The 12,891-nt window shown below is 39.5% G+C and overlaps 1 protein-coding gene across 2 annotated transcripts in view; it reads right to left on the bottom strand.

Moving 5' to 3' along the window:
* Window positions 1-12,891, bottom strand: part of b4galnt3b (beta-1,4-N-acetyl-galactosaminyl transferase 3b) — a 150,392-nt gene that overhangs the window by 72,102 nt on the left and 65,399 nt on the right. For both annotated transcript variants that reach the window (XM_069903665.1, XM_069903666.1), the window contains exon 3: window positions 2,326-2,421. In XM_069903665.1, coding sequence (XP_069759766.1) covers window positions 2,326-2,421 — 96 coding nt within the window. The remainder of the gene's footprint in view (window positions 1-2,325; window positions 2,422-12,891) is intronic.

Here is a 12,891-nt window from a genome sequence, read left to right as displayed (position 1 = left end):
TCCAATTCATACATACGTCCTAGACCCAATCCCTAGACCCCATTGGTCACAGACTTCCAGTCAGAGAAACACTCCTCCACCACAATCCTATCTTTTATGGACAAGCCAAATTGGAATCTAATCTGCCAAGTCACTGTGGATCTCATGTGTCAATCTTTTGCATCATCCTACCACAAGGGATCTAGTCATTTCCTTAAAAAACTATTTAATTTTTTCTTTCAACCATATAGAATTAATCAAGCTTTTCTTTTATGGAATATGAAGGGAATAGTATGTTTTCACGATTTATTTATGGATAACTGTCTCATATCTTTTGAGCAGTTTTCTAATAAATATAATTTGTCCAGATCACATTTTTAAGATATCTACAGATTAAGAACTTTTTAAAATGTTACTTTATCTACTTTTCCGATACCACATCAGACTGGTTACTAATAAAAATATATGTTTAAACTCTTTTCAGAAGAGTTTAATAGCAACAATTTATAATTTGATCCTGAAAATACATCCAGTGATTTCTGACAAAATTAAGAATGAATGGGAAAGAGAAGTTCAGATACCTTTACCTATAGAGACATGGGAGAAAATTCTCAAATTAGTTAACACTTCGTCCATGTGTGCTTGACACTCCTTGATACAGTTTAAGGTGGTTCATATGTCCAAGGACATATGTCCAAGGATAATCCCTATCTGTGACAGATGTAATTCTGAGGTGGCTTCCCTGATACATATGTTTTGGTCCTGCCCTTCCCTGAAAAAATATTGTAAAGATATTTTTGATGTTATTTCAGCAGTTTTGCTCATTGACCTACAATCTCATCCTATTACAGCACTTTTTGGACTACCAATTTTGGACTTTGGCCACCTGTCTGCTTCAACTTAAACCACCTACTACGTTTCAATAGTTTTTCCAAACAAAAGAATGTTTAAATTTAGAAAAAAATTAGAAGTGGTACTGTTGACCCTGCGATTAAATTTGAAAAAACATGAAGGCCATTTATTCAAATATTTTCATATTATGCAAGTTGATCCTTTCCAAATCTTTTTCAACATTGTTTTTGTGAGTGTAGAGGAGTGGAATTAACCACAAAATAATTGTTTAACTGCTGAAATATGGTAGCCCAGCTTTTGTTTTTTTTTTAAATTTTGTTTCTTAGGGGGATATTTTTATAATAAAATTTCATTTCTTTTCACGCTTTGCCTTTAAAAGATTAGGAAGCTCAGTTTACATATGTTGCTCGATGTCTGTGTTTCTATATGTTAACTACTGTTAATGCAATCCCGATCTCTTTGTATCAGTCTTGTTTATTAATTGGAAACTTAATAAAAAGATTGAAAAAAAACTGTGTCAAGTTTTTAAGACGCAACCTCCCCCATGAAGAGACATGCTGACACTCTCTAATAAGCCAGTGGTTTTCCAAATGGAAACAACTCTTATTCCTAAAAATATTTTCCAATAGTCTCATTGATGAGACTATTAAACAAAGAAACAATGTTGGCTATTCTTCAGTCCACTGAGACCTTGCCTATAGCTAGAGAGGTCAGAAATATTTATGTCAAGCCCCAGCAATCTCTTTTTTTGCTTCTTTCAATAACATGTGATAGCTCCCAGCAAGCCCAGAGGCCTTGCTCATCCTAATGTTCTTCAACAGACCTACATTTCCTCCGTCTTGATATCAATATGCCCGAAAATACATGTTCACCCCACATTGATCTCACTATACCCCATGGTCAACTTCTTAGTGAATATCAATACAAAGTATTAGTACCTCATCCACTTCCTCTGGGTCCAGCAATAATTCCGTCCTTTATCATCACTTTTTAAAAAATGTATGTTTGTATGGATCCATTTATGTACCTACATATGTATAAAATGCCTTGGGATTTTCCTTAATCCTATCCATCAAGGACATATCATGGCCCCTTTTGATCCTCCTGATTCATAGTTTGAGATCTTTTCTGCTTTTTTAAGAACTGTCTGGATTCAGTTTACAAAACCTTACACATGCTTCCTTATTTTTCTGATAAATTTACAGCACATCTCAAAATTTCCCAGGCCTTGCCACCCTTGTTTTTCTTCCTCACTGGAACATACCAGTCCTTAATCCTGATCAACTGGTCTTTGAACAATTCCCACATGTAAGATATTGATTTACCCAACAACAGCTGCTTCCAAGTTACTTCCTGCTAACTATGTAATCTGCCTTCCTACATTTAGCACCTTCCTCTGAAGTTCAGACATCTTTACAAGTATCTTAAAATTTATGGAGTTGTGGTTACCTTTCCCAAAATGCTCAAACTAGCATAACTATAATTGATACTTACATGTGGGAAGAGGGGGAAGTGAACGTTTTTCCTGAGCTGATCAACAGAGCCACCACACCAATCTTCAAATATGTGCAAATTTGCTTGACCCTCTAACTGTACAAAGGAGACATTAAATATTTCCATTAGTACACAGTGAATTATTTGTATTTCTACATTCTTAAAAAAACAATCATAAAAGAATTGACTGCGATGATAATTAAAAACAAGGATTGAAAAGGTTACTAAGCTATCGTGTCAGGTCAAACTGTTCAACTGAAAACAAAATATTAGAATTTCTGGAAATCTGAAATAAAAGCAAAATATTAGAAATACTTAGTACTTTGCTTCTGAAAAGGGAGAAACAAAGGTAACTTTTCAGGCAACAGACTTGTTCATTATATTTTCTGTATTCTCTTCTCCATGATTATAAGCAGAATTAACATTTATTGTCAAAAATAGGTGTCAAGAAATTTGTTGCTTTACGCCAACATTACAGGTCAAAATTGCTATAAATTACATTTAAATAAAACCAAATTAGTGCAAAAGAAAAGTGAGGTTGTGTTTATGGTTCGTTGTCCATTCGGAAATCTGATGGCAAAGAGGAAGCAGCTATTTTTGGGTATTTGCCTTCAGGCTCCTTTGTCTCCTTCCTGATGGTAGCATAAGAGGATATGGCCTGGGTGGTGATGGTAGAGGCTGCTTTTTTGACACACCAACTTTTGTGGATCTCCTTAATGGAGTGAAGACTGATGCCCATGATGGCATTTGTCTTCAGGCTCCTTTATATCCTTCCTGATGGTAGCATAAGAAGAGGATATGGCCTGGGTGGTGATGGTAGAGGCTGCTTTCTTGACACACCAACTCTTGTGGATCTCCTTAATGGAGTGAAGACTGATGCCCATGATGGCGTTTGTCTTCAGGCTCCTTTATCTCCTTCCTGATGGTAGCATAAGAAGAGGATATGGCCTGGGTGGTGATGGTAGAGGCTGCTTTCTTGACACACCAACTCTTGTGGATCTCCTTAATGGAGTGAAGACTGATGCCCATGATGTCACAGGCCGAGTTCACAACTCTGCTGTCTTTTTGGCACCTCCACACCAAAGAGTGATGCAACCAGTCAGAATGCTCTATATGGTACACCTGTAGAAATTCCTGTTAGTACAATCCCAGACAATTCAATCTCCCCTCACAAGCTAACCCCCTCAACTCTGGAATCAATCTAGTGAACTTCCTTTGTACACTGCCTCCAAGGCCATATATCCTTCCTCAAGTAAAGAGAGCAGAAATGCACATAGTACTCCAAATGTTGTCTGACCAGTATCCTGTACAGTTGCAGTACAATCACCTTGCCCCTAAACTCAATCTCCCTATCACAGAGATACTTCTATAATTTAAAACTCTTCTCTGTCATAACAAGCAGATGGTTTAAATACATCTCTCTCAACATAATTCTCAGCTGTCCTTCCCATCATATCCCCTCTGTCCACCTCCCCCCAAAAAATCGTGCTATCTCATAATAAAATCCGTACATATAAAATACAGCCTGTCATGTCCTGATTGAAGAACCATCCTCATTTGGAGAGGAGAAAGGAACTGTGCCTGACAACTGCACTTAAAGGGTAAAATCTAGCTGCATCCCACTTGACAAGGTCACATACAATCTCAGGAAGGGATATAACACTTTCCTAAAAATCTGGTATCCTTATTTATAGCATATAGAGACCTCACTGGTGACAATATAGGGTTACAATCGCTATTGGCTGGCCAGTAGACCTCTGTAAAGATTTTAACACTGTAGTATTATCATGTCTCCATATGTTTTACTGTACATACTGACAGTGGGATTTTTTTTGTGTTTCTTTTTCTTAGTTCTTTCTCAGTTAAATAGGACATACAGAGGGGATGGGATGGATGGAGAGATTCTCTTGATGTTTTATATTTGGTATGATTGTTGATTGTCAAATATATTTAAAATGATAAATATTACCCAAAAAAAAAATTTGTACACTTCCCAGGAGAACATGGAAGAAATTTGATCACTCTGTGCATGAAGATGCATGGGATATGATCCAATCTATCTGAAAGTCCTGATAAATATTTATGAGCAGCTCTAATCCTTCACTTGGGTTTGCAATCCAGCATTCAAGTCGGGTTCAATTCCATGTTGAAACATACAGAAGAAACCACGGTGCAACTTCAGTTAGCAGAACCTCCACTGCAGCAAAAGCAGAGGTGATCCAACCTACATATTCCACTGGAAGCTCGGATTTCTGCTCTCTTGGCTCTGGATTCCTGTTGGAAGGGACTTCCACAATATAAATTGCACTGAAACAATCTAACGTCTGCAGCTCTCTAAAATAATTGGCGACCTGCTCCCTGCAAAAAGAAAGTGGCTGCAAAGATGAGACAGCCATCCTCACTCAGCATGACCCCAGCATTCACAGAGAGCACATCAGACATCAAGACCTAGAACTGCTGGTGCATCACGTTCATGGCCAGTGCAAGGGAACAGAAGAACAATAGAAATAGCGGGGGGGGGGGGGGGGGGCGGGATGCCATGTGATGACGTAGGGCTAGGTAATAAGGAACATAAAAATTAAGTTTATTTGCTGATGATGTTATAGTATTTTTAATGAGACCAGAAATAAGTTGAATGAGAGATTAAAAGAATATGGGTTAGTATCGGGTTATAAAGTTAATGTTGATAAAAGTGAAATGATGCCCATGGAGGAATGGATTACTTTCAATGTAAAAGATTGTCAAAATTTAAATGGCAAAATGAAGCACTCAAATATTTAGGAATAGAAATAGAAATAATTTGCTTAAGCTAAATTATTTGCCATTGTTAATAAAATTGGAAGAGGATTTGAAAAGATGGCAAGACTTACCAATAACATTAATAGGATGAGTGAATTGTATTAAAATGAGTATTAAAATAAATATTTTTCCAAGAATACAATATTCAATCATTGACCTTTTTTCGAAGTTTGAATAGAATGGTGCACGAGTTTCTTTGGAAAGGTAAGATGTCAAGAATTGGTTTAGAAAAATTAATGTGGAAATTTGATCAGGGCAGACTAAGACTACCAAATTTTAAGAATTGTTATAAAGCAGCTCAACTGAGATTTTTGTCCTCCTGTTACCAAAGGGGTGAAAAGCCAGCTTGGATTCAAATAAAAATGAATAAAATTGGTGAAACTATTCCAGAGCAAATTTTGTATAAATGAAATAGTGAGTTAATAAAGGAACTAACGATTTATCAGTATTAAAGCAGATATTAAAACTATGGAACAGAATTCATATTGAAAGAGAAATTAAAAATGATCATTTACCAAAAATGTTGTGAAAACAAAATCAACTTCTTCCTTTTTACTTTGAATAATTCTTTATTTGACAATTGGTAAAGTGAAGGTTTACAGAGAATAAAAGATTGTTTTTTTTAGGATTTTAAAAAAAACTTGATCAATTAAAAATAAATATAATACAATTTTTGCATATTATCAATTAAAAATATATTTAAAAGTGACTGGGAGTTGATTTGAAACTCCCTAAACGAAGCCAATTTGAAGATATAATAAGATACATCTCTTGTTAAGAAATTTATTATTAATGTGTATAAAATTTCAAGAAACTACAAAGAAAAAAGATTTATATAAATCAAAAATAAGATGGGAGAAAGATTTAAATATACAAATTCAGAAGGAGATTTGGTCAAAATTGTTACGAATACAGTAAATGTTAGCTATCAAATGGTTCAATATAATTTTCTTCATCAATTATATTATACTCCATATAAGTTAAATGGACAATTCTAATTACTCAAATAAGTGCTTTCAATGTATGAAAGAAAGGGACTTTTTTGCATTCAGTATGGTCTTGTGGAAAGGTTTTGTAATGAACTGAGTTTGTTATTAGGACAAATTATGAAGATAAAGATACTAAAGGATACAAGAATATTTTTACTTGGGAATATATATGAAAAGGATACAAAATTGAAATTGTACAAATATCAAGAAAAATGTTTAAGTATTGCAATAGTACAGCGATATCATGGAAAGGTGATAAGTGTTATTAAGTAGATGGTAGAGTGAGATGCGAAATCGTATACCTTTGGAAAAAATTACATATAGTTTAAGGAATCGAGTTGAAAATTTTTATAGTATTCGGAAACCATTTATGGATTTTATGAATAATTTTCCATCCACCTCTTCTACCTTATCCACTTCTCTTAATCAGAAATTTTAATAATAATTAATGATTGGATATGCTGGTATATTAAATGGTAGGTGTTTTGTTTCTTTTTGTTACTTTTGGGTGGGGGGTTGGGGAGAAAAGATATAAAAGTTTTTTGTATCATTGGATATGGATATTTGATTAATGTTTATTCATTGGTTTTTTTCTGTAATGATACAAATAATTAAATAAAAATTTCCACCAAAAAAAGAATGGAAATAGTTAGAAATCAGGAGTAGGCCACTAATTCAACCCCACTACCCCATTCAATAAGGACAGAGGTGATCCTGTGGTTGGTGAACTTGCCACTCATATCCTTCAATTCCATTGCAGCTAAAGATTTATCCAGCTCAATCTTCAATATGCATAAAGATTAAGCATTTATGGACTCAAGAACATATCCCCAACCTGCTCCACCATTTAGTGACCTGACTGCATCTTCAACTCTGCACCCTCATCTACCCAGCTAATCCTTTAGCCCCTTGATGATTGATCAACCTCTTCTAAAAGTTCTCAAAGATTCTACTTCCAATGACTGAGGAAGAGGGTTCCAAACATTCTTCTTTCTTTGGCTTGGCTTCGCGGACGAAGATTTATGGAGGGGGTAAAAAGTCCACGTCAGCTGCAGGCTCGTTTGTGGCTGACAAGTCCGATGCGGGACAGGCAGACACGATTGCAGCGGTTGCAAGGGAAAATTGGTTGGTTGGGGTTGGGTGTTGGGTTTTTCCTCCTTTGCCTTTTGTTCGTGAGGTGGGCTCTGCGGTCTTCTTCAAAGGAGGTTGCTGCCCGCCAAACTGTGAGGCGCCAAGATGCACGGTTTGAGGCGTTATCAGCCCACTGGCGGTGGTCAATGTGGCAGGCACCAAGAGATTTCTTTAGGCAGTCTTGCACATTGACCACCGCCAGTGGGCTGATAACGCCTCAAACCGTTCCAAACATTAATGACACAACAAATGTCTCAAGTGAGTGAGTTTAAAGTTTAAAATCTTCCAAGAAATTACAATCGTCTATGTAAAGAATTTTTTTTTTAAATCATCCTAAGTAACCAATGCTGTATTTAGAGACAAAGAGTCACCATTAGTTTTCTCTAGTGCCTCTTACAGTAAGGAGTAGCAAAAGGGAGTCCCTTCAGAGAAACTGAGTGTCCGTGGATTCACATTCAGCGCTCCCGCAACCTTGCAACCTCACATACCCCATTTCAATTTATTGGCAACCCACAATCCAGATCCAAACCTGTGACACGATTAGGAAGCCTTCAGCTCCTGAGGCCCTTCGATAGCCCCTCTCGCCCTCAGCACCTTGATGAATCCTAGTCCCAACAATACCTCGCTCTCATGAGCCAGTCTCCAGCAGCCTGCATTGGTCTCTCAACCACAAGTCGCTGACCACCTGCAGCCTGTGTGGATTCCTCGACCACATCGCTGACTGCCTGCAGTATGTGTGGATCCCTAAACCACAAGTCGCCGACTGCCTGCAGCCTATGAGAGCCACACACAGGTTTGCTGCCATGAATACCATCCTGTAGGATATTTCAGCTGCTAGCCCCTCACCAGTCCATTGCCGTGGTCACTGCACTTAGGGATGTCTCCTCTGCTGCTCCTTTTCACGGGGGGTGGGGGGGGGGGTGCTTTCTGGTGCTCAGTACCATTCCACTCCTCCTCGAGTGTCTGCAATCCTTCATGGCCGCTGCCGAGCGAAGACGTCACCATCTTGGGCACAGACCCCGCCAGTTACAGAATTTTAACTAAGATCACCACTGATTCCTTTAACAGAGTGTTTAAAGCCTACACAGTTGTTGCGTTTATTTGACGTTCATACCATAAACCTTGCAGTGTACAATGAAAACGAGATAGCATTTCTCTGGACCGTAGAGCTGGTTATTTACATGGATAAATTACCTCAGAAAATAAATACACATCATAAATAACATATCACTTATAAATATCCTGTGTCTCAGAGTTCAGAAGCCTTATGGCTTAGGGGAAAAAACTGTCTCGTAATCTGGTCACGAGGGCCCAAAAACTTTGGTACCTCTTCCCAGATGGCAGGAGGAAGAAAAGATTGCAGGAGGGGTGTGTGGAGTCCTTCACGATATTTATGGCTTTCAGCAAACAACGGGCATTATAAATGTCTGACATGGAAGGAAGATGAGACCCCAATAATCCCCTCAGCAGTCTTTACTATCCGTTGCTGGGACTTGCGTTCTGAGATGGTATAGTTCCCAGTGATGCAGATACATTGGATACTTTCAATGCATCCCCTGTAGATGTAGTGAGGGTAGAAGGTGGAAGCTGAACTTTCCTTAACCTCTGCAGGAAGTAGAGGTGTTGTTGAGCCGCCTTGGCAATGGATCAAGTGTTGGGGGACCAGGAGTGATCCTCCACCAGATGCACGCCAAGGAATTTGGTGCTCTTGACTACCTAGATGGTAGAACCATTGATGGTCAGTGGAGAGTGGTCCCCCCAGGCTCCCCTGAAGCCTACCACCACCTCCTTTGTTTTGTTGATGTTCAGGTGTAAGTTGTTGTCTCTGCACCTGTCCGTTAGTGATTGCACCTCCTTTCAATAAGATGACATCGTTTTTGCTGATACCACAGTCTGTCGTCAGCAAACTTGATGATGTGATTAGAACTGTATCTCACTGCAGGTAAACAGCTGTGGGCTGAGCATGCAGCCTTGTCGGCCCCCCATACTCAGTGTGACGGTGTTGGACATGCTGTTTCTGATCCGGACAGATTGAGGTCTTCCCATCAGGAAATCGAGGATCCAGTTACAGAGAAAGGTGTTTAGGTCCAACAGGTTCAGCTTACTAATCAGGTGCTGCAGTCTGATTGTGTTGAATGATGAGATGGACTATGAACAGCATTCAAATGTATGAGTCTTTATTTTCCAGGTGGATGAGGGCTAGGCGAAGCATGGTGGCAATGGCGTTGTCAGTGATCAGTTGGGACGGTACGCAAACTGCAGTGAGTCCAATAAGGGGGGCAGCTGAGCCTTGATGTGCTCCATGACTAGCCTCTCGAAGCATTTCATGGTGGAGGACATGAGTGTGACAGGATGGTAGTCGTTGAGACAGCACACTGAGGACTTCTTCGGCACAGGGACGACAGTGGCCACCTTGAAGCACGTTGGTACGACGGTGCTGCTCATGGAAATGTTGAAGATGTCTGTGAGGACAAAAGTTAGTTGGTCCACACATCCTCTAAGCCCCTGCCAGTGACATTATCTGGTCTTGCAGCCTTACGAGGGTTGACATTAAGCAGCATCCTTCTCACTTCAGCCTTCGTGAGATGCAGTGCCTGCTCGTATGGAAGAGGTGTGAAGACTTCCTCGCTGCCACATCATTTTTCACCTTGAAACACGCATAGTAGTCATTCAAAGCATTTGGGAGAGAGGTGTCCCCAGCACAGGCAGTTGGTGTGGCTTTGTGGTTGGTGATGGCAGATGCCCTCCCACATGCCCCATGAGTCACCGCCGTCCTGGAAGTAACTGAATCCTCCAGGCATGAGCCCTCTTTGCCACCCTGATGGCCTTGGTCAGCTTGGCTCTTGCATTAGGCAAAACTGCCTTGTCGCCTGCTCTGAAGGCTGAGTCACGGTTCCTCAACAACCCACATACCTCTGCAGTCATCCAAGGCTTCTGATTAGAGCGAGTAGTGATGGTACAGAGCCATCAGCATCAGTAGTGATCAGTTAGACCCTACGGAGCAACGCTGCATCTCCACTCTCTCCTCTCCTGGGTCCACACCAGCGCTGCCAATACAGCAGTGCCATCATTTTTTTTTTGCTTGTGTTGAGTTGGTGCTTGTAATTGTTTATGGTGTGAAAAGTCTAACACACAGCAATTCCAACTTTTTATTAAGTGCTCAGAATAATCACACCAAAACAGGAAGAGCTTGAACAAATCATCTTTGGCCGTTCCCCATGTGGCCAGTGGCATAAACACACCTACTAGTGCCTTTGCCTTCCCTCTCTGACCATCTGAGGGAAAGGAGTTTGGAAAGGTAAAAAGAGACCATTGTAAAGCTACAAGATAAAATGAAATACTTTAAACAATGTAAGGTTAAGCAATGACAGCCCATCAATAAAATGTGATTGATTTCACAGTTGAATTAAAAAATTCACATTTCAGTGTTCAGAGATCAGACAGCATACTTTTCACGCCCAAATTTTTCAGGAAATCTGATCAATCCTCAGTTATTACACCAGCTCAAAAGCCATGAATAGCTTATTTATTTTTGTTATATTTGACACATTTTTATATCATCACACTAACTCCAACAGTCAAAACCCGACACTAAATGACTATTGCAATATACAACTGTGATCACACTTTGCTGGAATATCACAGTCTCTGGTAGTGACACCAAGGGGCTTTTTTTAAACAATGAATATAAAACTTGGCAAAGCGCGACAGAAATCCCTAGCTATAAATAAGCACAAAGGACACAACGAGGGGATGGGGGGGGTTAACCTTTGATTCTCTACAATTTTAACCTTTCAATGGAAGTAAACAGAACATAGAATTCCAGCCAATGGTATAATCTTCATCTTATGATAGCAGCAATCTGCCTTTCATAGCTTCAGTGCATTTTATTTTGCTTTACCTCAAAGATCACTGTTTATAAATTGTGTGAAACAAATAACAACAGTCACACTTGGCACTGCCACATGTGTCTCAAGTGCAACCACTGCATCTGCTACTATTCATCATCTAATGTTAATGAGTATTTTAATCCCTCTATCAAGTCAATGGAATGTTATCTGCTAATCTTTTATCTGCAATACCAGATTGTCTCTGAGATAGATGCTGCACAATAAAATCAAGATCAGCAATATTCTCTAGACTCCATTTATAGTTATACTCAAAGCAAATAAAACTACAACTAGAAATATTTTGGGTAAAGTAAGTGAAATAAAATTAAAAATCCATAATACTTTTAATCCTAATTTCTTTTTACCCCTTGGAGAAAAGAACGTTGTGAGATGCTGCACTAGGTTTTAGATATCAGATTTATTGTTCATCACATACAACCCTGAGAAACTTTTTCCTGTGGGCAAGGTAGAATTAGCACATTGGTAATAGAAAATAAAGTACTCAATGTACACATGTAAACAAATAAAGAAATGTAAACAAACTGACTGTACAAGGCAGAGAGAAAAAAAATCAATAAAGTACAAAACTAAGAGTCCTTAAATTAGATCCTAATTGAGTTTGTTGTTGAGGAGTCTGATGATGGAGGGGGAGCAGCTGTTCCTGAACCTGGTGGTGCCACTCTTTTAGCAACTAACCTCTTTCTTGATGGTAGTTGAGAGAACGGAGCATGTGCTAGGTGTCGTGGATCCTTGATGACTGCTGCTGCTCTCCGACAGTAGCATTCCCTGTAGATGTTCTCAATGACAGGGAGGGTTTTGTCTGTGATGTCCTGGACTGTTTCCACTACCTTTTGCAGGGGTTTATGTTCAGAGGTATTTGTGTCTCCACACCAGACGGTGATGCAGCCAGTCAGAAGATAAGTATTTTTTTAAAAACTTCAGTTCAGCGGTAACATGGCTGCAGCATCAAAACCTGAATCCTACTGAGCTGTTGAATCCTTTAGACAGAGTGGAACAGCTGTTGTGAGGATGAGGGAAAACACATGAACTCATAATTCTGTGGCCTTCATCATATCAAAAAAGATATGGGAACTTGCCCTTAAGTTTATACAAATTTGCAAACAATTTACATATTGTCACTAATAATTACACAGAAGGGGTGAGTGAAGAAAGGGAAGAATAATAATTTCAGTTAAATTAAAAGTATCAACAGCACGTCAGCAAAGTCATTCTGAATAGGTAATTTAGAAATCAAAAACTTATTTCCCATTTATACATTTAGTAGACATCCCTTGTCACTAATTAACTCCTCAGTATCTACCCCTGTGACTGCAGGAAATACTACACTTGTGTCCACACTGTAGCGACTGCTGCGGCAGTGCTACCGAGTAAAGAAATGTCCACACAGCGTGAGGGTGAACCAAAAAATGACTATTCATTTGAATTCGCCGCGTCGCCATGCTGTCCCACCCACTTCTGGTGATGTACCCACCGGCTTCCGGAAATGACATAATCGTGTCACAGTGTCACTCTCTGGTTAGCGGGCTGCTACGCAGAAGTTGAAGGGCTCCTTTGCCCACATGCTAGAGGGGAGAGCGTTCACTGCCTATCTAGACCACAAACCATTGACCTATGTGCTGAGCAAGGTCTCGGACTCATGGTCAGCAAGACAATAACGGCACCTCTCCTACTTACTGGAATTCATCACAGATATCCGCCACTCGCCGGCAAGGCCAAGATAGTAGCTGGCACGCTGT

Source organism: Narcine bancroftii, chromosome 11 (assembly GCF_036971445.1).
Source record: "Narcine bancroftii isolate sNarBan1 chromosome 11, sNarBan1.hap1, whole genome shotgun sequence".
Classification (NCBI taxonomy): domain Eukaryota; kingdom Metazoa; phylum Chordata; class Chondrichthyes; order Torpediniformes; family Narcinidae; genus Narcine; species Narcine bancroftii.
Note: the sequence above shows the minus strand (reverse complement) of the source record. Positions and strands in the feature narration are given on the sequence as shown.